This window comes from Chaetodon auriga, chromosome 10, assembly GCF_051107435.1.
Source record: "Chaetodon auriga isolate fChaAug3 chromosome 10, fChaAug3.hap1, whole genome shotgun sequence".
In the NCBI taxonomy this organism is placed as follows: domain Eukaryota; kingdom Metazoa; phylum Chordata; class Actinopteri; order Chaetodontiformes; family Chaetodontidae; genus Chaetodon; species Chaetodon auriga.
Genome location: NC_135083.1, coordinates 20,532,429 through 20,559,309, shown reverse-complemented (window position 1 = coordinate 20,559,309; position 26,881 = coordinate 20,532,429). Strand labels below are relative to the sequence as shown.

Genomic DNA, 26,881 nt, shown 5'->3' with positions numbered 1-26,881 from the left:
TTCATGGGGAGAACAACATCCCTAACCCTGACACATCAAAATACAATCCAAAACCACGGCACCACACGCTGCAGCCTCAGATGCTGTATGATCACAAAGTCGAGTCATTAGCACGCAGACAAGATTGCAGCTTTTCTGACTGCAAGTTAACCCAATACTCTTAAACGCAATTCAGTGACTCCTGCATCACACTGAAGACCACAACAACTGACTGCAGGGAACTACAGCGCAGTCACCATCAGCTGTGTGTTCTGCACAACCCTGACTGCCAAACAGCTGGGACACTGTGTACAACATGAAACAGAATGTGATCATTTTTTGACATATTCTCAATTGAAAACAGCACAATGTATTTAATGTTTTCATCGATTTTTGTAAATATCTGCTTATTTTGAATTTGGTGCAGCAGTACGTTTCAAAGGAGTTGGGACAGGAGCAACTAAAGACTGGGAAAGATGTTGAATGCTCCAAAAACACTTGTCTGGATCATTCCACAGGTAAAAAGGTTCAATGGTAACAGGTGATAGTATCATGATTGGGTATGAAAGGGGCATCCTGGAAAGGCTCAGTGGTTCACATGAAGGATGGAGAGAGGTTCACCACTTTGTGAACACATGATTGTACAAAGGATGTCACTACATGGGCTCAGGAACACCCATTGTTGGTTAACAGTTTGTTTGCATATGATTGCATTCTGTTTGTTTTCTACAGTATGCAGAGTTTTGGGGATTTCAGGGATGTAATTGACGCATCATCTTTCTGTTACATTACAGTAAACATCATAATGATACCTGAGTCACCTTTGCTCTAAGTGAAGTAAAACCTCAACCTCTTACTAAAATGTGCCGGATGTCTCCTGATATTAATGTTCAATTTCTTGTATTTAGGTTAGCTTATTTACACCAAAGGAAAACAATAAAAAAAGAAAGAAATGACTTCACTCATATCTGTAAACACACGTCACAGTGATGAAAATGAATTTACTTTGACTGATGTTTGTCTAGTCTGAAAAACATGAGTCACACTGGATAATGCGCAACATATTATCTGGTGGTGCACACAAACAGAAAATCATCATTTATTGTTATTTATTGCCACATTCCTTATACAGTGTGCATAACAATCACTCGTCTGCCATTCTTCCTTTCACCTCCTTCTTTGGTCAGATCGAACGAACAGCGATCTGAACGTGTGAATCAACATTAGCTCAATCTGTAGCGAGTCAAAAAGCCCAGCTGCACGAGATAATCTGCATTGGTTGTCATGAAAAGCCAGATGTCCAGCATAGAAAGAGGCTTGGTAGCGTAGTAGGTAGACCTGATCCAAGGGGTTTCTACATACACCAACACCAACCGGGGACCGAACGGAATCAAAACCCAGCAAAAACACTGAAAGTCATGCTCTTTTACCCTCGTGTCTTTCACAACTTTCACACACCTCACAGAGAAGTTTGCAGGCACCGTTATACCATTTGCAAAGAAACTACAGGGTTCTCTTTAGGAAAAGTCATCCACTGTGACTGAATCAAATCTGACTATGTGCAAAACGCTGTGGATAGCGGCAGCCACCGGTAGCTAGAGTAGCAGTAGGTTATTTTGGCCATGCTCCAGTCTATATACTGAGAGTGTTGAGAGCTGGTACTAAAGTGACCGCCTCTGGCAGGTTCTGGTTCTGGTCCTGACTTCCTTTACTCTGGAGAAACTTCTGACGATGCCTCTCCTCCTGACGCTTCTTCTTCTCTTGCCGCTGCTGCTCTTTCCTCTGCTTGTTAGATACCTGGAAATGAAACAAAATGAATGTCTTTAAGTCAGTTTCACTGGAACTGAGGCGTGTTTCGACCTCATGTATTTGTTTCTCTATATGGTCAATCACATCTAAGAGTAAAGGTGCTGCAGTCTGTCTGTATGCAATAGTATGAGGACTACCTTTGGTTTTTGTACATTGCTGCCCTCTGCTGGCTGTTTCTGCTCACTGCAGTCAGTGGCTGCAGCTCTGCAGGCCGAGCAGGATCCTGAAGCACACTGGCCCTGGCAGGACTGACCCAGCATGGAGCCAACAAGCCATTCAGCATTGATGGTTGCCGCACTCAGTTGGAGCAGGTTCTCCTCATCGCCTGAGGCGGAAAAGACACACATGAACACATGAACACATGAACAGAACCAGTCAGCGTGATGTGACAGTCTGCTTGATTACAGGCCGACATGTTTACAGGATCAATGAAAAATTCAGCCGAACAGACAAGCTTGAGAGCCTGATGGTTATGAAGTTGGTCACAAAGCTGATTCGTAGTCATTCTCTTTTGCCTTCATGGTCTAATTATTCCAGCAGCTAATGAGTCAAGCATAACTTCTGACCCTGGATTCCTCGATTCTTGATGGAGCTCAGGATCACGCTGTCCTCCTCTGAGGCTGTGGGAGATGGGTTTTTCTGTCTGTCCCGCTGACCGTCCCCGAACTCACGCTGCTGTCCTCGTGAATTCTGCAGATTCTGGGAACAGCAACGGAGAAGAGCGAGGAAACATCAGAGATGCATCAGTGAAGGGTGCCTCGATAGATGTAACTGCTAAACATGACATGACGCATTCTTGACATTTACTACTACTAGTACTAGTAATAATAGTAATAATAAACTTTATTTGTTTTGCACTTTTCATGAGCCTCTCAAAGTGCATCACAAAAAAGAAATCACATGTATCAAGGGCTTCACATAAAAAAGACAAACATAAAAACAGGTCTAGAACATAAATGTAAAATGAAATAAAGAACAAGATCCACTTGGTAATAATAATAAAAATAAAATGATTGAACGATTGTTCGTAAATGCTGGTCCACTTATGTCCATTGTGTACTACATACCTCTATACGGAGCTGAGCAGGACTCTCAGAGTTGTCTCCGGTCCGCCTCACACTGTCATAATGATCTCCATAGCGGTAGGCAATGTGCAATTCTCTGCACACCTGCTTCTCTGCACCGTTTATCTGCGGCGAAAACAGAACATATGAACTGTGCGGTGCGCAAAAAAGGGTGATAAATTCCGCATTTATAATAGCACCCTGGATCGTGTGATGTCATCTGTCCCTACCTCCCACAATGGTGTGTTGAGCTGATGAATGACCACTTTCACCTGCTGACTGCGAGCAAAAGCCACAATAGCATCATTGCCAGCAAACGTGCCGGGCTGAGAGAGGTTAGACACTGGGTGGAAAGAAACGGAAACAAGTACTCTTAAGATCTTAAACGGTCACACAACGTTTCTTCTTGAACTTCTGATGGCTCCATTACATATACAATATATATATATTTTTAATTTCTAAATGACTGATGTAAATATTACACACATCACTGTAATGAAATAAAACATTTAATTAGTTGCTGTTCTGAATGAAATCAAGATGTCCACAACTAGCAGTTGTTCCCAAACTTGTTGGTTAGTGACACCTTAAAACTTAAAGTCTATGTGCATCTTCATCAACAGTCTCATGTCTAACTATTAACCAAAGAGCTTTCTTCCCTTCTTATATTTACTTTTTCAAATTTTAGAGGTCTGAAAAGGTAAAATTAAACAGTAATTCACAAGATTAGTTTCTGAAAAATAAAAACACAATAAACAGAATTGTTTTTTCATCCCTTCTACATAGCAACCTCTCAGATTTATATTGCAACAGCTTATTCAAGGAGTCCAATCCCAAACTGGGAAACACTGACACACAGTATCTGTCACTCCATTGCAAACAGAAGTGATAGCCACCAGGGGTCACTGCATAGTTGCTGGTCAAAATTGTCCCCCATTGAAATCAATGGACTTCCCGTGTACAGCGAGATGACAGAGCTGTCAATTGTGACTGAGGCATTAGTAAAAGTCTCCTGTATGGTTACAGTTTTTTATCTTATTTCCTTGGTTGATTTACTCAGTGTCAACCACTGGGTCATTTTCTTACAGTGCTGCGCGAAGGGCACGTCGTCCTCGACAAAGGGTTCAAAGTCTTGTCGATGGGACATCATATACTGGACAGTCTCCTGCCGAAGCCGCAGGTGACCCCGGGAGTGACCCTCTAACTGGTCGCCTAGAGCTCTGAACAGGCAGTTCCTACAAGAAACAAAGACAGTGACTGGTATGTCTTCACAGGGCTGCACAGAGTTAAATCACTCAGTTTGAAGGTTCTTGGACAAAATGAAGGTTATGCTGTGTTTGTATCAAAGGCTTATATTCCACTATGCATTCATTAGAGTAGGCATTAGCTGGCAGGTTTCTCAGTATTGGTCAATAACAATGATTTAAGGCCTGCAAATGACAAGACTCCCTGACCTTCTGCCCTGTAGTAAAAATGACTGATAGACGCAAGACTGGTCAATCAATTAAATTCCCATCCGGATTTTTCATTAAGCCAGAGAGACATAAAGACATTTCTGGTGCTGTTTTCCAGGCTTAAATGGCGCAGTGCTGTGCCTGTACCATTGCTGGTGTTGTCAGTTGGGGAAGATAAATTGTGTTTCAATGAAGATGAGGACTGTCAAATTATGGCTCTAGTGACATTTGCCTGTAATAAGCAGCAGCCATGCAGCTACACATACTTTGCAGTTTAGTTTACTGTACATTGTTACTGACTGCGGGCTGGGGAGAAGTAAGCATAGAAGGTGACGATATTATGTTTCTCTATCAAGGCATCCTGGTTACTTACACTGAGACAGCTCTCTCCGGCTTGAAAATAACTTTTTATGTGTATAATGAGATTTAAGAGACGTGTGCTGCAGTGTCAGAGAACATAAAGGACAACACAGAGGACGACAAAGCACAGCTAGATGCCACAGTCATTTTCTGGCTCTCACCCATCTCCAGGCACTTCTCTCAGCTTCAGCCCCAGCGCCTGGAGCTGATTGGAGAAACTAACAAATTCTGCTCCTTCCTCGCAATCCTGAGGCCGGTTCTTGCGGTCCTTTACGATGGCCCGGCGCGCTGCCCGCTCATCCCTCTTACGTTCCAGTTCACTCTTCTTGTTACTCCGTACAGGTTTCAGCGTCTGTTTCCTTGACATTTTGGCTACAGCAGTTTCTGCGGGCCAACAACACCAAAGAATGTCTCCTTATAGTAATGAGCTGGCACTTGCATCAACCTCTGTCACGCATCTGGAACCTATTTACAAAGACAGAAACAAAGTTGGGGAATGGCAAGTTTTCAGAAAACGCAAAGAGATATATTGTTTTCTTACAACATCATTGGGGTTGTCATTTCAGCCAGTTAATCTTCTGTGAAGCTATAATTTGCAACAGATTTACATCCCACCATAGTCTTTCCCTGATGTAGAAGACATTATGGCAAACTATCAGGAAATTGGACACTCATTCTCAGACAATACATATGGATAGCAGCTGGTAAGCCATGCACTATGGCTTTTATCTGATTCTCCGGTGCACACTGTCAAATACAAAATAGACCAACATGTTAAGCAACAATTTGTTTCCGTGTAGTCTAGGCGTTGATCTCATTGCTAAGTGCTGCTGTGTACGGTGTGCTCTGCAGAGAACATATTGTCCGAATAACGGGACTGCTAAATACTATAGCTAATAATCCCTTCGTGAAGAAGTGTTTCAAAATTACAAAGTGCAATACCGGCTTATACATTTTAGGGGTGACCTTTTTTCAGATAAAATGTGTTAAGACCGATGCTGAAACAACATTGTGGTATTTTGACCTAATATTCTTTGTATCGTTGTAGCTAAATACACATTTGACAAGTTTCGTTCATATATCGAGAGCTAGTAGTACTGGCCGATGTAACTACGAGCACAAAGTAACGTTACTTGCAGTGACGTTACTTGCTAGCCAGCACAAACGGAGCATTACCAGATTTGCGATGAAGTTAGCGAGCTAACATGAAGTTCGATAGCTAGCTGTTAGCTAGACAGCATTCAACGGCTGAATATCAGCCCTAGTTACATAACAAATCATACCATCCCGTTTGTGGGACTCATTACATAGTAAGCAACTGGAGAACTTGACGCAGTTAACAGATTAATGCTTACCTTTAACACGCTCCGTTCGACAAGATAAATGTCTGTTCCGTTTTTACTTTTTAGGCTCCGAAGAAGAGGTTACTGATTGTCCGTTTTTTGTTTACAACTGAGGTTCCGCATGCGTATTTCCGTGTACGTCAAACCATACGGAAGCTGGCGGTGGCCAAACAGCAGAGGCGATTTACAAAACGAATTGCATTGGATGGCAGTAACAGTTTTATTCAATGAATACAAAGCGACACAGCAATTTTATACACACGACTTGAAAAAAAATAGGATATATGTAACGTCAGTTAGTACAAACATATACCATTCTATGAGGATACAATAGATATGTGTGTAGTTAAGCTGATCTATCTATCTATCTATCTATCTATCTATCTATCTATCTGATAATTGAGACAAGTCACAAAGCTCTGACTCATTTTTATTGCAGACTGTGACTCAGGACAAAGTAGGAGGTTGAGTAAAGAAATTTTGCTGCTGAAAATCCCTCCACCTTCTGCTCTCCTCAGCTCTTAGAAATCTACTCACCACCAACTCCTTCTGATGATGACTCCACACAGTTGGTGAAAATAATGTGGGGGAGGAGTGGGCTGCGAAGCAATAAACAGGATGTTTGCAATGTAAAAAGACCAGCAGACACACTGAGACAAAAAAAAACTTAGCCTCAAGACATAAAACTGCATCAGAAAACAGAAGGAAGCAGTAAAACAATTCCATTTCCTAAAAGTAGAAAAAAAATACAAAAAATTGTACCAAACCAGATGGCGTGAAAGAAATAGGACATACATCTGCAGATGTAAGTTGGTGTGTGGTTTGCTATAGACCGCGGTGAGTGATGGCACTGTGTGTGCACAGATGTAATGGCCTGAAGGCTATCCAAGCATTTGTGCATGTGCAGCAATCAGCGTCAGTCACCTGAGTGGAACAGAGGAGCAGTCAGCCGAGTGTGGACAACAAATCATTTATACTGTATCTATGCGCATGTACAGTATGTTTGTGTGTGCGTGTGTGTGTGTGTGTGTGTGTGTGTGTGTGTGTGTGTGTGTGCGTGTGTGTGTGTGTGTGGGTGGGTCAGTCCAACAGGGCACATTAAATCATTACGCTATAGGTACAGTACATTATGTCAAAGAAGGTCCTTTTCAACTGATTTCACAATGTTTTATTTAGGACTAAAATAAGACAACCCTTTATTAATCCCACAGTGGACTAATTTGCGGTGTTACAGCAGCAAAGGGGATAGTGTAATAGTAAGAAGCATCAGTAAAAAAAGCTAAATATGATAAATAAGTAAATAATACAATAAGTAAAACGGATGATGGTTGAATTCACATTATTGTACACAGGAAATATAACACAGTTTAGATTTGTCAGTTTCAGTGTGTGGTGTCTACTGGGAGCTGTGTTGATTATAAAGTCTGACAGCAGCAGGAAGGAAGGACCTGCAGTATCTCGCCTTCACACACTGCAGGTGGTGCAGCCTGTCCCTGAAGGAGGTGTCCAGTGGGTCACGGTGTCCTGTATGGGGTGGGACATGTTCTCCATCAGGGATGATAGCTTTACCACTGTCTTCCTTCCTCCCACCACCTCCACCACGTTGAGAGGACACCCCTGGCCAGAGCTAGCCTTCTTTACCAGTCAGTTTAGTCTCGTCCTGTCAGCAGTCGAGATCCTGCTGCTCCAGCTGTCCATTCTATAGAAGATGGCTGGTGCCATCACAGATTCAAAAAAGGTCCTCAGGAGCAGCCCCTGCTCTCCAAAAGACCTCTCCTCAGCAGATCCAGTCTGCTCTGACCCCTGTTGCATAAGGTGCCATAATGGATCTCTGGATGCTCTTTTTTTAGAGAAACTTACAGTCTTTGTCAGCTTCACTGGATTACTGAGGAGGTTTTGATAAGAAACAAGATTATTTGTATGGATGACATCTGCAGAATTGAAGGACTGTGATACATAGGGCCATGCCCTCTACACCCCTGCAAGTATCCAGTATGTGGAAATATATTGGTATGCTGAGAAATCTGAGACCATTCTAATGCTGAAAACTAGATTCTTCCAAACAACTTACTGCTCAACACATATGACGATGCTGTTTATTTGATGGCAGCTGGCACGTTAAGGTTTACATCTGTGATAAAGTGGATTAAGCTTCCTTCCTTTTTTTTTTTTTTTTAACCAAATAGAGTTGTTTTTGGTAAATGTTTGGATTTATGCAGGGGTTGATCCACAGGAGGTAGACTTTAAAGGGTCAGTTCACCCAATTAAAAAAAAACAGACTTTCTGACTCATTGCTTATGGTATCTAGCTGTGCAGATGGTTCTGAATTTGCGTGATTAAGTTTTCCAAATATTTGCTCCTGAAACAACAGCTGCCAACTGAATACAGCAGAGATGAATGACATTTGTGATAAATGGGGAAAAAAGTCAGCAGTAATGTATCTTTGCAGAAACAAGGTCATGTGATTCCTGAGGCCCTTGATATGTTAATAACTTTGCTTCAAGAACCTCTATAATTCATGTATTAAAGTGCAAATGGCTGGCTGACCACTTTTACAGCTGAAAAATGCTGTTTACTCTCATTCAAAAGAGTTTGTAACTGCACTCACGTTTCAAGACCTTTTACTATTAAATGTTTACATTATCCCCATTCTACCCCCTGTAGATTTTAATTAGAGTATGCTGCACCGGTGCCCAGCTTGGCTGTGTTTCCTCACAGGGGGAGGTCAAAATGAAGTAACACTAGCAGTGTGCCTGTGGGTGACGACGTCAGATGTTTTGAAGTCGGTACCAGCAAACGGCACTCATGAAGAATACCGTAGCCCGGTTATTGATTGTTTTCCATTTTAGCAGTTGGTGCCACATGCATGTAATGCATGTTGTTATGTAATGCATGCATATAATGTTATGGTTATTGCATCACTTCAGAAAATGTATTGCAGTAAAGCAGCTGTAAATGCAGGCTGCTGTACAGTCGCTGTCCATGGTGCTGAAACAATGCTGTTTATTGTGATTACACAGATGAACAGAATCATGTCTCTGTGAGCCTGCTGTTAGATTATTTGTGGAGGCTGATTGGTTTAGTTTTTTAAACATTTGGGAACTATTGGCCTCGACTTTATCTTGACATCTCTCCTTAGGTCCACATTTCACTGGATGGTTTGGTCTGAATAAGTAATGGTTATATGAGGCTGTAGGGGATCATAGAAATGTATGCACTGGTTTAAAGTTTAACCTGACACATCCACATTAATTATTGTACTTTTTATAGACTGGCGCATTCAGGATATATATATCTTTGCTCAGTGAGCCTTTTCTAATAGTTGTCACAAGATTATATTTGCAGTCAGCAGTCACTGTTTCGCTTTGATGAGACAAACTTAGACTATTTGCCAATTTTAGATGAAAATGATGGCAGACAATGCCACTTTGGGGGCTCTGACTTTTCACCCCTATGGCTGCTGAAAGAACCTGCCAGGATTTTATTCCAAAAGCAGGTTTAGAAGTTGTATGATTTTTCTTTTGTAAATCAGGGACTCACTCTGAAGATTAAACATGCAGGATAGTAGGAGCAGAAACATCCGGGATGGTGCAGAATGAGAAACTGAAGAGCTGCAATGTCTGGAAGAGAAATAGAAAGCAAGGGCGTTTGTGTGTATGCGTGTGTGTTTGTGTGTGAGTGTGACCAAGTGGCGGAATTGAGAGGTAAAAAGGGGTTAAGCCTCTGGAGGATAAAGGAGGTAAAATCGTCATGAAGACTGCCATTCTTGAAACCGGCTCCAGTGCTTCCGCAGGTACCCACTATAAATAATGAGCCTATAGGCTGATGCCATAAAGGCAGTTTGCAGTTCTTCCCTTCCCTCTCAGCCCACTACACACACACACACACACACACACTCTCTCTCTCTCTCTCTCTCTCTCTCTCTCACACACACACACACACACACACACACACACACACACACACACACGCACACACAGGCGCGCGCACGCTTGCACAGACGCACGCACACTCACACGCACAAGTGGTGGGAGTGGATGCTCGTGTAGCTGCTGGGAGCCAGGATGGGATAATCATGCGTGTCTGGCTCCGGGCGTTGATGCAGCTGCGGGATCCGGACTGGACTCGGGGCGCAGGGTGGGTCTAGTTCCCGACTGGAACTAGCTGGACCTCATGTCGATGTTATCAAGCATTCCGAGAAAGACGAGGGCGATGGCCGAGAGAGGAGTTGGCGCAGCTCTTTGAGACGTCCAGGCGAGAGAAATCGACCGTTTTCGCCGATGGAGGAGAGAATTCGCCGGTATTAAAGCGCAGCCGGTTTGGGATAACTTGGAAAAGGGGGAGAGAGGATACCGAGACACCCTTGTAGATGATATCGAGGGAGTCCTTCACTTGTTTTCTTCATGGTTTTTTAAACCTGGATAGAGATAGACACGCACCTGGGAGAACGGATCACTTTTGCATCGGTAATTAGGAGAGGGCTGCCTCCTTGGAGCGACCGGCAGCCGCATCCGACCGACCGGGGGGGGGGATACTTGGATGGAGAGAGGGCGCTGTGAAGGCTGAGAGAGCGGCTTGCCGTGTGTGTGTGTGTGTGTGTAGGAGGGGACGGAGGGAGACCGGGCAGTTTGAAGGGACGGGGAGCCAGGAGCGGCGCGGCGGCTCCATGAGCGGCTCCTGCCGGGACAGAGCGCCCAGAGCCCAGCCGGAGCGTCTCCACCGCCGCGGGTAGAATCCCGGGCTACAGGACGGCGGCCAGTTTGGAAGTTTTGATGCATATGATCACAACCACCATGATTTTTATGATTCTTGGTGCTTCAGTTGTAATGGTAAGACATCTTCACCTCCCTCAGCCACAGCGAGGTTTCTAATTTACTCACCGAGGCTGATATTTGATCAGATGAGTACAAATGTGCCATAAATGTAGTCTACCACATTTATACCTCATACAGCAGGCCTATCAATGACATGTGGAAGTAGGTTAGCCTACCTATAATTACCTGCTGTCATAAATAAATAATCTAAGTCCGTTTTGAGGCAAGAGTCCCCCTCTCAGAATCGGGAGGATCTATCCTGTTTTTTTTTTTCTCTCCTTTTCTTTATGACCCTCACTGTTGTTATTTATCTTGATACCATAGCCTAATGAAAAGAAGCCCTCGCTGTCTGTAGGAATAGCCTAGCCTATTGCCTGACATGTCCCAGCTGACTTGCATGGTTCTTTGCAGGCGATAGCCTGTTTAATGGACATGAACGCACTACTGGATCGCTTTCACAACTACATCTTACCGCATCTACGAGGGGAGGACCGCGTCTGTCACTGCAACTGTGGAAGGTAAATGCCATCATCCTCGCACAAAATTTGGGATAAACATGGTGGTGTGTGTGTTTTTAACCCGTCTATTCTTAATTGCTGAAGAGGCCTCGAAGATTTCTGGCGGTGAAGCCCCCGCAGAGCCAACCTGCTATCAGCCAGTCGGTGCTCTTACATAGCGGCGGATGTTTTCATACAGCTTTTTATTATCGTTCGCTCGAACAAAAAACCCGATGACACGTTCGGTCGCGATGTGTCTTCTTCTTGTTGTTTTTTTTCACCCCTTTACATAAAGAGCTGCTGCGAGGATTTCGGCTTTGCTGCATATACGAAGGTGTGTGTCGGAGCCATAAATAGGTAATGAACTGTGAGCAATATAAGGCCGTTCAAAAACAATCTGAGCATCAAGTGCGCTGCGCGATGTACGCAGGCCTACACGGTGTCGGCGAGGATCTAAACCTGCTGGGCCAATTATGAACATATGAGTGTTGAAGTGGAGTGGCTATGGCTTGAGAAGTGTTATGAAGCTGAGGGTACTAGCTGGCTCATCAGCCTACCTGCTGTTTGCTGTCACAGTGAGAGCAGGTCTGATGTGGGGGGGGGGCAACAGCAGCAAGACACTCATTAATAAATTAATTCGGATTTAAGCAGCATAATTATGCATTTTCCATCAACAGTAAGAAAGTCATACAGCAGGCTGGAGGCTGTGTGGGTGAGCCGAGACACATGCGGGTCTGTTTTTTTTTAAATAATGGTCTGAAGCCTACAGTTCCAGAGGGTATGGCAACAGTATTGCTTTGATCAAGATTTAAAGTCATTTTATCCAGTAGATTCACACCTATATTGTACTCAGATATTAGATCCTGGTTGACTCATTTCCTGCAGGCAACATATAGCCACGGAGACAGATCAGTGTTTCAGGAGGGGAGAAATGTCACCATTCATGTTGCTGCAAGCTGAACAGATGCACATTAAAACAAAACAGCAGTGTATACTGTGCATGCTGCAGTGAGGGGGTTGATGTACAAGCAGTTCATTAGCGGCATTAAGAGGCCAGTTCCTACTCTGTGTGTTTTTTTAGCCTGTAAATCCAGAAATGGGTCATCATCAGGTGTTATTAGATTATGCTTGTCAAAGAGGGATAATCTGAGTCAAAGTTTTGGAGAGGCCTCTTGCACACTGACGGATGTGATGCGATATGTACTAATCAAGACGAGAAATGTGTTTGGAGAAAGGATTTGCGATGAGATGATGTATCACTGATATAGAATATTTTGACAATCATGTCATCCTTTATACTACTAAAAAGGGCCTGGTTATGAGTGCAGGATTTTTACAAAATAACCTCACATCAGCAGCATCAAGCTGTATTTTCTGTTCATGTGCCAAAATGATCATCTTTTCTCAAAGTGTTTGTCAATGCATACGCACTGATAAAACAGTAAAATTCCAAACTACTGCTCAGTTAAACTTCAGGCTACTGTACCCACACAGTGTCTTTGACTGACTTGGAAACACCACCTAAATGAGAGTCAGGCATGTGTTTTTTTGTTCACACAAACAGCAGAAACAGAGGATATGCGGATAAACGGAGCAGATCTGAGCTTCACTCGCCTGCCCTTCCATCCGTGAGGCGTGGAGGTGTCGTGACGCCCACAGCGCTCACCTTATCAGGCTTGAGGACACAGCCAGTGTCATTTTATTTGGCAGTCCCTGTGCTCTGTTTTGGATGTAGTTGTACCTTCTCTGATGGGCCGAAGCCTGGCCTACAATAGCTGACTGTGGCAGAGAAGGAGAGATTGTAGGAAGTGGGACTGTGTGTGCAGCTGGTGCACACTGCTTACTGGTGTCATGCTGTTGTGAGAGAAGCTGTCCTAAGATTATCTTAATGCTCTTATTGTGGCATTTTCACCCTGAAATCTTACAAAGGAATAATATTTATTTTTTAATACTAGAAAAGAAGACACATTTGGTGGGGGCAGGTGAATAGGACTCACAGTAAATCAGATTAAAGGTACAAAAGCAGCATAAAAAGCCTTTATTGTATTTACAGGCATTTGGGTAAAAGTTTTCTTCAGGGAGGAGAAAGAGACCTGGAGGAAGATTCTGGCTTGTCGTTTACATGTAGCCTGTTTTTTTGAGAGAATGCTTTTGTGTTAATGGACCTCGGTGGCTGTATGGCCCAAGTCAGTGAGGTCCAACAGGGGCTCTGATCCCCCACATGGCACCACTGCTTCTTCAGTAAGATACTTAAGGTGCTAATCTGCAAGATGTGTTTTTTTCTCCATAGTCAGTACTAAGTGCTGTGGTTTTTCTGCACTGCACTTCCCAGACTTCAACTGTCAATCAAACTGCATGAGTGGATTTTCTGTTAATGAAGTTGCATCTATGTAGGTGGAGATTCTTTCTTTGTCCTGAGCTACTCATGATGCTGACTTCTTTCTCAATTTACACCAGACAAATCAGAAAGAGCAGTAAAACTTCCAGTTAAGTTCCATTGCATCATAGCAATAAAGACCCAACAGACACCGAGTGTTAAGCTTAGCAGCTTTCATTAAGTGTTAGGTGTTATATCAGTAGGAGACAGAGATAAGAAAAGCAGACATTTATTCAAATATGCAGAAAACCTGTGGTACAAACTGGGGTGTGGAGTTTCAAAGATGCGTGCATTAACCTGGCAGGGAGCAAAGATGCTATCATGTTGCCTTACAGGAAATGTAGAATCTCACTTGAGCCTTACTAGAGACTAAAAGTCAGGATTTCTCAGTCTCAATTCTGACCATTCTGTTTTTAAGTTTGTCTCTTGCACGTCCTTCAAACGTAATGTAGTGCATTAGTAAATTGCCAGAGGACTCTTTGTAAAAAGTCTTAATGGTTTTAAAAAACTGCACCAGTCTAAAAGTGTTATCAGTGTAATTTCTCAAAGTGTGTGAGCAGAGGTGTGCGTCTTTGCTCACTTCCAGCTGTTAAATCTCTCAGCTCCCACTGTATTCCCTTACAGTGTCTGTCAGACAGCTCACTGTGTTGTCAGATTGGAAAAAGCCTTCATCCCCTCTCAGGAGGGCAGGTAATACCAGTACAATAAGACTTCATATCAAGTGGATGTAACTGGTTTACAGTGGAATGGAGTCAGCACTGGACAATGAGGCAAGGTAAATGTAAGGAACTGGACGACTGCTGATCAGTAGCTGTTGCAGCAGCTGATGTACAAAGCTATATGTGGTGTCACCATGCCTCAGCTGTAATGCAACAGAGTGATGCATTCACTGATCTACCACAAACACTGTTGGCCCAACATTTCAATATTTTTCTCCACAGTCTTTGTGAGATGTGAAGACCTGGATAATAGCAATCACACACCCTGTTGATTTGAGGAAAAATAATTAAACTTGGATTCATGTCATTAATACTTGGAACAAATTTAGAAACTTTCTAGTCAGAATGTGTTTGGCTTGAGAATGTTTTCCCAAAATGATGTGAAAAAAATGAAGCCCACTTTGAAAAAATAAATGTTACTTATAACTCAAGAACTATTTGCACACTTCGTGGATTTTAGATGATGTATTTGCCTTGGGAGGATTTTATTTATCAAAGTTTTTACAGATTTTTACCGTGGATATGGGAGTAAAAGCCTTGCTAAAAACCTCAACAGTAGGCAGTAAAGGAGGTAGCAGAGTGTTGCTTATTCTATAAGTCAGTTGCCTTAAACTTGCCTAAAGTGCAGCCTGGGGACACCCAGGGTTAGTTGGTTAGGTAGGTTAGAATGGGTATTCCACATATAGACAGTTGTATACAGTATAAATATATATATATGTGTGTGTGTGTGTGTGTGTGTGTGTGTGTGTGTGAGCACAGGATTCGTCAGATCTCAACCCAGTCAAACACCAATGGTAGATTTCGGGGCGACGTGTTATACAGAGCTCTCCACCACCATCATCAAAACATCAAATGAAGGAAATAATATCTTTTCAACAAATGGTGTTCATCCCACCATAGAGCTCCAGAGAACATATGCCTAGTGCCTTATCAGTGCCTAGCAGCTTTGAAGCTGTTTTGGAGACCCACGGTCGCCCAGTATTTTACTTTATGTTGGCTTTTCCTTTAATTTGTCACTCATCTATTTGTCTTTGAGATGACTAAGAAATGTTCATTTGTGTCTTTCATTCACAAGATTATTATGTTGGTTTACGTATACTGTATCAAACACTCCCGTCCCCTCTTTTTCCTGGCCCCAGGCATCATGTCCACTACGTAATCCCATATGATGGGGACCATTCCTTGGTGGACTCATCAGAGAACTACTTTGTGAGTGACAGTGTGACCAAGCAGGAGATGGACTTGATGCTGGGGCTGTTGCTGGGCTTCTGCATCAGCTGGCTGCTGCTGTGGCTGGACGGAGTCCTACACTGTGCCGTCAGGGCCTGGAGGGCGAGCCGCTACTACGGTAAGATGGACATTGTTTGCTGGTCTGCTGCAGATACACATGAACACAACTGAAACAAGAGCTCAGCTCATGACAGGAAATAACATGTATCTTTAATTTAAAGCAGGATTTATGGTGGCCAATATTCGCAAAATGCTTGTATACAGAAATGCTGTAAACGCGCTCTGTATCTGTCCACCATGAATCTGCATGTGCAAGTGCTTGCCAGGTTAACACAGCAGTTGGTGGAGCTCTGGTTAATGACCTTCCCCCATTGCTTGGCCCATTTTTGGCTCTTCTCACTGATTTTTTTCTCAGTTTACTGCGACCTCTTGGAAAATCACAGCTAAACCTTCCAACTGTGTGATGACTCAGACGTCGGCTATCAGTTGAGGTAAAATTATTTTTAAATTGCTGTCTTCTTTTTTGGACAGTGGAAATACCTGAAATCTTATTTCACTAATAATCCTCTTGGTTTGTTTTCAGGAAACAGCAGCACTCATATCCTAATGTAACATCACTGTCATTATGTGTGTTTAAAGTATATTTAACTCATTATTTAGGAGAAAACTCTTTGAAAGTCAAGAAAGAAAACAAACCCTAATGAGAACTGTGGTAATATAGACTCTCAAAAAGATAAATGCAATGAAACGGAAGTGGCTGTAATTATAATTTTGCACAAATTCAGAGCAGAGAATGTGATGTTAAAAGCAACACTTTTGTAGAAACAGGTCTAAGTGAAAAAACTAATCAAACAAAATGATTGAATTACGAATTTTTGATGTCTTCTGCTTGTGATTCTCATTAAATTCCCCACAGATATTTGCTTCAATATATCATTCTTAAATTCATTGTGATGCCATACAACAGTGTAATCCCTGCACTATGCTTTAGCAGGTCTTTCAGTATTAGCCTGTTAGCTAAAACGTTGTGTTAGCATTGGACTAAACAGAAAAGTTGATGTCCTTGTGACAGCTGATGTCAAACATAATCATTTCTCAGTATGTTTGGTTCAATCACTTGTCAGCAATGGTTTGAATTAAATATTAAACATTTAGCATCTAACAGAATCATCTCTGCTGACTGTAGCTTCTGTGCACCGTTGTATTATGCTAAGTTAAACCTTCAATGGTCTCACTGGAGATGCTGCAAGAGCAAAATAGCAAAGCAATGCAGTAAAGTGAAATAGAATATTAATAAGAACTGAAATAATGCAGATGATGCAACCCTCAATTAACACTTGGTTGAATTAAACCTCAATGGGAGGAGTAAAAAAAAAAAAAAAAGGTTCTGCAGGGTACAAGTTAGCTAACGGGCAAAATGACAATTCCCTCAATTTATATTCATAATCACAGCATTCATTGTTATATAACTTCCTTTTCTGTCGGTTGAAGGCTATTAATGTTTGAAATGTGGAATTTTAGCTGAGCATGAGTGAATTTTAAGAACAAAGAATAAACTTTTATATAGTGCTTTAAAAAAAAGACTTAGAGTAATTTACAGTGTCAAGGCAAAGATATGCATCAAAATATTGAAGTTCTGAATATAATTATCTCTCTCTCTCTCTCATACACACACACACACACACACACACACACACACACACACACAGATAGATAGATAGATAGATAGATAGATAGATAGATAGATATTATAAATGCAAAGGACAATAGCTTTGCCAGCCTCAAATCCTCTTGCATGGATGTCCCGCTGTTGGAGGTCAAACAGTAAGCATAACTCTCCCATGATGAAGGACCCTAAAAGAGGATCTCAACCAGCAATCAAGGCTCACTTGGGGTTAACAAATCACTCAAATAAGCTTTAAAATCAATTCTACCATTGACAGGCAGTCTGAAGGGAAATAAGCATTTAGGCAATGTGCTCACTTCTCTTGGACAGTGATTAGCCTGGGAGCAGAGTTCTGTATTTACTGTAGTATGTTGATATTTCCCCTGTTAAGACCACAAGTGTGTTACAACAGTCAACAGCCTGGAGGAGATAAAAACTTGAATGACTTCTCCAGGGCAGTAAATAAAACAAAAAATCTTGTCTTAGCAATGTGCCCCAGTTAAATGAAATGCATTCACATCCCTTGAGCATCTAATGACAGACCTGAGATTATGGACTTAATAATATGGGACCCTGGAGGGAGGGACATAACACAAAATACATCTATATTACAAAGCTTTATTTGACTTGAAAACAGTTTGCCAGCAATGACATACCCCAAGGAGTGCATATTAATAGACAATAATCAGGGACCCAAGATAGATCCTTGGGGGACTCCACAAATCGACCTCAATAGAAGAAAGATGTTTTATTAGGTATGAGGTAAACCACTCCTGCACCACATCAGTGATGCCAGAAAATCTTATCAGTGAATTGATTCAAATATGGAGGTCCATACTGTCAATGGATGAGCTAAATTCAAACAATTTCTTTAAGCGCAGTGATTTCCCAGAGTCTCTGCATGGTTGCCTGGCAGCCTCATAGTAACAACAAGACACCAGTCACTGCACATGGAAACATTTCTAGAGTTCCAGGATTTTTCTTACTGTGACCTATCAACATGTCTTCTGTGAAAAAAGGCACCTCCCATTGAGGTTTGAAGGCCCTGCAGAGCCACACAGGTGTTTCCAACTAGTCTCACTGATTAGACCTCAAGTTTAGGGTGGGCAGAGCTATGCTAGAGTTTACATGATGTCATCAGACTTCATGAATTAAAAATAATGGCTGTGCTCCATTTGCCTGTGCTACTTACGTAAAAGAGAGGGGTAGGGAAACCTGCTTAAATGGGTTGCAGGCAGCATCTAAGGCAGCAGGTATAATGTTGAATCTCAACCAGAAGATGAAATGAATCTTTTGACAGAGACAGTACAGTACCTTTTCTACTTGAATTCAGCCAACACAAGCCAGCTGAAACTGTACTGCTTACGTGTACTGTTTACGATGCACATGGTATTTCGTTTTCTAGCCACACAGAGCTACGGATTCAAGTCGGCATGTGCCATTTGCAAGCCTAATTTAAATGGAGTAGAACCAGTATCCTACCAGCACAAATCAGCAATGCGCTGATCAGATTTTGTAGCACACCCATTGATAAAGATGCATTTGTCCCATCCAACAAAGCTAACAGGAGGGTTAGGAGGATGTCGGTCAAGATCAGTGTGTACACGCCAGCACAGGACTGAATCAGACCAAATGATTAAAATCACGCTGCCCATGAGTGTGCAGGCCCTTAAACTCAACTAACAATATTACTTTTGCCTCAAGAGTAACTGTATGCCCCAGAAATGTCTGTGTGTCAAGCCCAGTCATTGAGAATACTGTGACTGGGCAGTGGTTCAGTAGTTAGCACTGTCACGTCACTTTAAGAGGGTCCTGGTTTGAACCCTGGCCCTGTTACTCTCTGTATGGAGTTACATCTATGCTTTGTGCGTGTTTGCACGGTTTTCCCGTTTTAGTCCAAAGGCAGTCCAAGTGAAATGGAAACTCAATATTGCATCCACAGCAAACAAAAACAAGGGAAGCATGAGAATATGAAGAAATTAAGTTACAGCCACGAAACATGATGGATAAAATGTGGATTATATTTACATGTTTGTAGAGAGCCATAACGTGTCTTGGTGTGTAGATGTGTATATTGCCTGAGTGCACAGCTCGTCAGGTCACATTACAGTAAAGACAACGTAAATTAAGGTGAACGACTAGCTTCAAATTTATTGTCTAATGAGAAAGCCTGGCCATGCTGTTATTTGTTTAAAACAAGCATTGCTTTTGTGTGATAACCAATACAATACATATACGAATATACATAAACAAGTTACCAAGACTGGTTCAAACCAGACTTGAGAACCAGATACTGCGAAATGACTTCACTCCCACCATCTGCTGTGCTGTAGTGAAAGCTACATTCCCACAGACCATGTGTTTAAATCCAAATGAGTGCGATAGTTGCTCCTTAATTTCCTGTCTCCTGTCAGTGCGCTCCCTGAAAGATCTGTTTCATGTCTGTTACCATCTCTTCCCGACAGATGAAGGATGCATGTTACCTTAGCAAAAGAAAAGGAATGTGCTAGATGGTGTGTTTGTGCAGACATGAGCAAAGAAGAATAAAAGGCTTTCAGTGACGCTCAAGCTAAGCGGCTATTAGACACATGTGTGAAATCATGACATGGCAGCATGAAATCCCTCATAGTCTGGCGCTCTGCTGAAGAGACATCAACCACCGACAGCACTGGCAAGATGCTCACCGATGAGCCGAGCATTAGCATCCTGGATTACAGTGTTGTAGTTTCTCAGCGTTGTGGCGGTTTCACAGGCTTTTCCACCCAGCTAAGCTCAAATTCTACAGGGAAACACCGACAACTTTTTTTTCATTCATTTCGCACAAATTAGTGACATTGAGAGAAACTTTTAGAAATTTATCGCAGCAAAGCTTTTAAAAACAGGATTGGGAGGTACCAAGGTTGAATATTCTGCTCTTGTCTGCTCTCTACAACACTCAGTGTCAGGGCAGGCCTGTATTGTGGAGGTGGCCTGGATCCTCAGTTTTAAGGATAATGCTAAAGTAGGTGATATATGACCTGGATACTTGGGCCGCCATGGAAAAGCTCCTCAGGCAGAGTGGGAAAGTAACCAGCAACAACCAAAAGACAAATTCCAACCAGAGGTGTATTAATATTAGTTTTTAGGATAGAAAAGATCATGCTGTATTTGGATATTTCAGTGTTGTAGGAGCTGCTGTAATAAACAATAACAATAATAAGGGGCTTGAACTGCACCAGCATTGCTTTGCTCAGGGGTGTGGAAGGTTGTGCAGCAGAGGGTGAGAACGCTGTTTTCTCCAGTGCATACAGTGTAAAATACATCATCAGAAAACAAAACAAAAAAAGCCCACCACCCAGTGAGGAGGGAACATTCATATTCATTATGAGCAGTTATATAGTGGGGGGTATAGGCGTCTTCTTTTGTGCTGGGAGGGAATGCCCCTCGCTTCTGCGTGTGTCGACCGTGACGTTGATGCTAGGTCAGACTCGTTTAGCCTCCCCGAGATGAGGAGTGAAGGTGAGGCTGACAGAGCGGGGAAAGGTGTGTGTGTGTGTGTGTGTGTGTGTGTGTGTGTGTGTGTGTGTTATGGATGCAGGATGGAGATGCTGTCACATCCCCACCCCCACTTACACACACACACACATACACATACACACACTCTCCTCCAGAGCTATAAATAGAATGAGAGAGAGCAGCTGGAATGGCAAGTGAGAAACACACACACACACACACACACACAGAGTGCATTGAGATGCACATTGATTCCCATTGCTCCCCCCTCTTCTAATTCTATCTCTAGCTCCTCCTTCTCCCCTCCCTCTTCACTTATTGAATCTACTCTTGGTCATTTCCTTTACAATGCTTCCTGCTGCAACTACTTTTTTTTCTGGTAGCGTTGATGTGCTGCAAATATCTGATACTTGAGTCGTTCTTGAAAGAGAAAGACAAAAATTGTCTCATAATTGGAGATTGCGATGACCTGGTGTTCAGCATTAACACGCCTCCCACTACCTTCCACAAAAAGAGCATAATTGTGCCTTCACCTCCCCTTTTCTGCCTTGCATTATCATGTCTCCAGACTCCATCCCCATGTCCATCTCCATCTTTTTATTCAAATGAGAGAAACCTGTCTTCGTTGCCCCTTTTCTTTTGGATACCCTTCAGAGCAGTCCTTGTGGACAGCATACCCATTCACAGCTATAAATAACTCACTCTCTCTCCCTCCATCCAACACCTCACCCGCCTCCTCCCCAACTCCACCCCCACTACCACCACCACCCCTCCTCTCGCTCATCCTCTAGAAGGGCCATTTGCTACTGGGTTTGCTGTCTGGGGCTCTCCCCTCCTTCCCTCTCTGCTGTCTCTGTGGACCCCGCTCCGCCTCGCCGGCTCCAGTTTATAACCTGACAAGCACGAATGTCTGCTCCGCCATTCCCCTCTTCACGTTCTACACCTCACATACATGAAACCCCGCTTTTTTTCCAGACGGTCAACGATTTCATGGCAGATCGACCTTTGCATTAGAACACCTGTGTAATCTGTATGTGCAGCATGGTGGCTGCTAATTGGTCAAAGCCAGAAGACACATTTGACACCGTATAAGAAAAGGGGGTCAGTTTTAATGTTATCTGGAGAAGCTTTGTGACTGCAGAGAAACAAAGCTAGGACACATGTCACATGTGCAACAGCCCAAACACAAATGTGAAAAATCAAGGGCAATGCCACGGTGCACTTGAAGAGATTGATGCCATTGACCATTCTCATCCAATTTTTCAATGTTCCAATCTTTTAGCTCAGCTCTGTCACTCTGCCCTCACCGTAAAAAGCTCCCCCTACTTCCCAGAATTAAATGTAGTTACAGCTATGAGGAAAATGGTGGCTTAAAGACATATTAAACACCAGCTTTTCCAGTCTGTTTGGAGCTCATAACTCACTCTTGTGTTGCACACTACAGAGATACAAAAACCTTACTGCACGTGGTTTTGAGCCATTTTTTGGTTTAACTGGCCCAGCTTTGAAAATACTAAATGTTGCATGGAAGATATGATTTTAAGATTCATGACCTGCATTTTTAAAGTTGACTGTTTTATGGTTTCAATTAAATTTGATGTCAAATTTTCAACATTTTGCTCAAAATAATATTCTTGTCAGTAGAAAAGCAGAATTATAGCATCACCTCTCCACTGAAACTGAGCATGACAATGAAAGAAAAGGAATCATATCAGACGTGGACAAAATGACAAGCCAATATCAGTGGCCCTGAATCCATACGTACATTATTCATGGAGAGAATGAGTGTTGACATTAACATTGAAAAGGACAGTTTAAAGCTCAGAGATCAGCTCTCTGTGTTGCTGCTTGTTATGTCTTGTCTGCCTCTAACTGGATTTAGAGCCAGAAAACCAGGCTAAGACGGATTTCACACCATTGTGCGCCTTGATCTCATGAGTGTCGTCTCTTCTAGCCGTGCCATCTTTCGAAGTCTGCATTCATTTGTCTTTGCACATGTCTGCACAAAAGCAACACAATGTAGGCTCACTCCAATGAAAACCACATTTTTAACCTTTTTGATGTGTCCATGGCATGTTTTTAATGTGCTGCAAGACAAAATCGGAGCAAAATAAGCTGTCAACACCATGACTGAATAGTTCTGCTTTGGACTGTATTTTTAGGAGTATATTTTTCTCTTCAGGCTCATAATATTGAATTAGAGCAAATTCAAGGGAACGACTTCCAAACAGACAACCAGTTCTTCAAATACGTGATCCATCCATCATGCATCCATCAGAGGTGGATACAGACAGGCAAACAGTATTAGAGGAAAGGCCAATGTACACTGTTGGTCACACACTAATACCAGTCTCCTCTGACTGACATGTTGCCTCTTGGCTTCTTCCTCCAGATACCCCGTCCTGGTCATGGCTGCCCCAGTTCTGCAACCTTCGAGACCTCCGTCGCCGAGCCCAGCTCAGACAGCTGGAAGACTCCAGCGGCAACATGGTCCACATCAAGCAGAAGCTCTACCACAATGGCCACCCTAGTCCCCGCCACCTCTGACTCAAAAAAAAAAGCAAACAAACAAACAAAAAAAATAGACCCCTCCCCTAAACCCCTCATCCCCCTTCCCAAACTGCCCCTTGGCCAACTGTTGCCTCAGAGACCCTGGAAAACTGCCCTCCCACTGTTCATAACATGGCCCCCTTAAACCCCCACGACAGGACTTTCTTTTGACTAAACCCGCCCCCTGTCAGCACTAAAAAGATCCCAAAATGGAACAAGATGACTATTTGTTGCCACTGAAATCTTGTCTTATGTCCATGTCCACCATTGTGGGAGAAGAAAGAGAAAAAAAAAAAAAAGGAAAAAAAAAAGAAGCATTTTTAAGGGTGTTTTTTCTGTATAGAGACATTTTCTGTGTTCATTGTTAAACTTGGCATGCTCTTTTAGAACAGGGTAAGATGTGGGCAGTGTATGGAACGGGGCGGCAAAACGGGTGTCAGGATATTTTTTTTCTGTATTGGGTGGGAATGGGACTTTGTTGGCGTGGGGAGGGGTGAATGAGACTGATGGGTGGGTGGGTTTTTGTGATGTTAGATTGCTGCTTCTGTAAATAGTTATAAATACGGGCAAGTGGGATTTAACAGTCTTTAAAAGGGGGTGCGTGGGGGGATTTTTGTGTGAGTCGTTTATCAATAGAAACGTAATGATGGACTGTGTGCGGAAAGATTCTAAGAATGGAACAGAGAGACGAGTCTGTTTGAAAACTGGATGTGAAACCATGTGATTTCTGCTAAAAACACAGATTAATTAGCTTTGTTACTTAGTGAATTAACTGAATGTATTAATTTTTCCTGTAAATACGTGAGGGGGAGGGGAGCGTGTACGGTTGCGGTCTGGGTTCTCTTTGCTATATTATCATTCTTTAGTAGACACGGAAGGAGAAATAAATGCCAGCCAAGATGAGTCAGTTCAATACGCAAACACACACACACACACACACACCCCTCCATCTTCCCCACACTGTGCTCAACAGCACAGTTGAATTTTCTTTATCCAATTCCCTCTCACTTATCAGGAGCAACCAGCCAATCAGCAGAGGGAACCCTCACCCAGCCCCCCCCTCGTCCTCTCTGTCCAGACATTGCTGTTGTGAGGATGAAATGTCTGTTTTATTAAAAGTGCCATTGAAGCACAACAGTGACCTCTGATGTTTGATTGTGTCATTCCAATCATATGAGTGAAGATGAGAACACATTCTCATAGCGAGGGGTTATTCCAGAGCAGCAACAACAGACAGATTATACAGAGAGGTCCTGCTGACAACTTCAGCTCCGTTTATTATGATTCAAATAGAAATTTCATAAGCACTGACTAACAACACTTCTGAAATGACTAACAATGCCAATGACATCCTGATGCAACTGAGAAAAGCTCTCCACTATTATCCACGGGCACAATGTGACGCGTTCCAGTCACAGTGAGGGCATTGAAAACAGTATTTCCACCTTGGCTGGGAGCTGTTCGGTAAATACAGTTACACCTCTTCAACCTGCATGGAAAGTCATCAGCGTTTAATTGATTATCAAAAGATTTATTGATTCCTTGTGATGCTTTCAACTAATTAATTGGTCAACTGATCATTTTAACACATATGTTAAAAGCATCAGTGATGCTGGATTTTTGGGTGCGTTTGTGTGATTTTGCATGTGCGAGAAAGGCCAAACAGTCACCTGCATCTCAAGTATCTCTCTTGTTAGAGGTATACTAAACAGGAACTGGCTCCGCACCACCAGAAGCACACTGGAAGACAAATGTCAAACACCTGCTGGAACTGTTGGGGCAGCTGGGTTACTGTGAACTCAAGTGTCAGGATGTGAGACCTACGACACATCTCCAAACCACGTTTAAATAAAGGTCTGGCAGAACCCACAGTCATTCTGTAAAAGATGAATATTTGTCAAGGGCAGGTCTCAACTGCACCAGCGCTCTTGCTAAGAAGTGCCAGGGAAGAGATGTTCTGAATGAACATTTTGCAGGCGTGTAATTGAACTCTTGCCAGAGCTGGTCAGCAAACATAGGCGAACATCCCTTTTAGAGGGCAAATTTTCAAAATGTCAGACAGACACAGCCTTTGAAAATGGCAACGACAACCAGAAAAGAGGAAGGAAAAAAGCAGAAGGCAACAGTGGGACAATGCCAGTGATTCCCACATCCTTTTATTCAGGCTCATACAAACCTACAGGCTACAATCAAACTATTATCGTGGCATTCACAGTAAAGCCGGGCTCAGACTGCAGGTTTTCATTCATGCACATAAGGAGAAACTTCACAGATGTTCTCTAATCTCAAACATGCACACACTGAAAGATTTGAAAATAATGGCGCATCACATACTACAGCATACTATTTTCATGTCAGAGGGAGAAATGAACCACATGAATTTTCACATGATCTCTTGGGGAAGTAGATGTAAACAAAATGGAGACTGACATGGTGCAACACCTTGCTGTAGTAACACTTTGCAGCGAGAAAAAAACAAAAGCAGACGGCTAAACGAGTCTGGAGGAGAAAATGGTTGGGGAGACGCTGTCGGCACTGGTCGCCTATTCTTCAACAAGAAGTGGAGGTGAGATTTTAACTGTCAGTTTTAATGTCTGTCAACAGTATGCTAGCTAACGTTAGCCTCAAGGGATACAATGTTTACTGTTGCTTAGCAGCACAGTCAGGTGCTGACCAAGTTCTCAGACCAGATTTCACCTTGTCAGGAGGGGTGAATCTGAGATAAATGTACCCAAAACTCTTGTAGTCTGAGCCCAGCTTAAATGAATTACCAATATACTGATAGAAGAGCAGACAGAATGTTTCAGACTTAAGTGCTGAAGTATTTAAGAAACACTCACAACAGCATTTCATCAAAGATTCCAAGCGATCATTTTGTTGGACTCGGTGTGGCTGGAGGTTCGTCATCATCTCCATTCTGTTTGCTTGAGAGAGGCTTCTCAGTTTGGCTTCGTTCAGCTTCTTCAGCGCTGGGAGTTTGAGAGGCAGCAGACTTCTCTGTGGTTTGACTCTCAAGTTTCTCAGACTGTTCTGACACAACCATCTCTGTATCAACCTTGGGTTCTATGTTGGGGACAGCTGCTGAGTTTGTCTTGTCTTCGACTTCAGTTACTACAGTCCCTTCCTCCTCTGGAGCATTTGTTTTGACCTCAGCTTCCTTGGCAGCAACCACAGTAGTCTCAGGCACTTTCACATCTTCTGCAGCTGTAGTGACAGCCTCATCGGTTGTTAGCAACTCTGCTTCATCAGAAACCTCTGCTGGAGTGACTTCAGCGGCCTCTGCAGCAATTTCTGTTGTTGAAGGGTCTTTCATGATCTCCGTCAGGGTCTGACCTTCTATGGTAAACTCAGAGACAGTAATCTGAGGCTCCTTGGGTTCCTCTGACCCTGTGGTGTCAGTTTCAGTGGCAAACTCCGTTGGGATGGTTTCAGGTCCCTTGGTAGCAGTCTCAGTTGTAGCAGGTTCGACCTCCTTAACAACCTCTGGATCAATACTCTCGCACTCCTTGACTACATCTGTCACAACC

At 42.9% G+C, this 26,881-nt stretch overlaps 2 protein-coding genes across 4 annotated transcripts; one reads left to right on the top strand and one right to left on the bottom strand.

Annotated features, from left to right (window-relative positions):
- Nucleotides 1–1,060: 1,060 nt before the first annotated feature.
- Nucleotides 1,061–6,135, bottom strand: otud3 (OTU deubiquitinase 3). 2 transcript variants are annotated; one of them, XM_076740250.1, is made up of 8 exons: nucleotides 6,022–6,135; nucleotides 4,828–5,131; nucleotides 3,939–4,087; nucleotides 3,083–3,195; nucleotides 2,856–2,978; nucleotides 2,355–2,487; nucleotides 1,926–2,113; nucleotides 1,061–1,776 (listed from the first exon to the last, which is right to left on the bottom strand). In XM_076740250.1, the coding sequence occupies exons 2-8, from the start codon at nucleotides 5,031–5,033 to the stop codon at nucleotides 1,612–1,614; spliced, it is 1,077 nt and encodes a 358-aa protein (XP_076596365.1). In that variant the 5' UTR covers nucleotides 5,034–5,131; nucleotides 6,022–6,135; the 3' UTR covers nucleotides 1,061–1,611. The 2 variants fall into 2 exon arrangements, with proteins under 2 accessions (XP_076596365.1, XP_076596366.1); XM_076740251.1 differs by having other exon boundaries at nucleotides 4,828–5,050; nucleotides 6,022–6,110.
- Nucleotides 6,136–10,011: 3,876 nt separating this feature from the next.
- Nucleotides 10,012–24,495, top strand: tmem240a (transmembrane protein 240a). Of its 2 annotated transcripts, none has more exons than XM_076741168.1 (4): nucleotides 10,012–10,838; nucleotides 11,235–11,341; nucleotides 15,556–15,764; nucleotides 23,197–24,495. In XM_076741168.1, exons 1-4 carry the CDS (start codon nucleotides 10,782–10,784, stop codon nucleotides 23,349–23,351), a joined length of 528 nt encoding a protein of 175 aa, XP_076597283.1. In that variant the 5' UTR covers nucleotides 10,012–10,781; the 3' UTR covers nucleotides 23,352–24,495. The 2 variants fall into 2 exon arrangements, 1 of the variants encoding a protein (XP_076597283.1); XR_013077720.1 differs by having other exon boundaries at nucleotides 10,016–10,838; nucleotides 15,556–16,137; nucleotides 23,197–23,354.
- The last annotated feature ends 2,386 nt before the right edge of the window (nucleotides 24,496–26,881 follow it).

What these genes read in the sequence shown, in the direction of transcription:
- otud3 (XM_076740250.1), bottom strand. Translation starts at nt 5,033, where the DNA reads ATGTCAAGGAAACAGACGCTGAAACCTGTACGGAGTAACAAGAAGAGT. An exon ending in TCAACACACCATTGTGGGAG is followed by an intron (nt 2,979 to 3,082) that starts GTAGGGACAGAT and finishes TTTTCGCCGCAG; the next exon opens with ATAAACGGTGCAGAGAAGCA. An exon ending in CAAGAATCGAGGAATCCAGG is followed by an intron (nt 2,114 to 2,354) that starts GTCAGAAGTTAT and finishes TTTCCGCCTCAG; the next exon opens with GCGATGAGGAGAACCTGCTC.
- tmem240a (XM_076741168.1), top strand. Translation starts at nt 10,782, where the DNA reads ATGCATATGATCACAACCACCATGATTTTTATGATTCTTGGTGCTTCA. An exon ending in TTGGTGCTTCAGTTGTAATG is followed by an intron (nt 10,839 to 11,234) that starts GTAAGACATCTT and finishes GGTTCTTTGCAG; the next exon opens with GCGATAGCCTGTTTAATGGA. An exon ending in GAGGGCGAGCCGCTACTACG is followed by an intron (nt 15,765 to 23,196) that starts GTAAGATGGACA and finishes TTCTTCCTCCAG; the next exon opens with ATACCCCGTCCTGGTCATGG.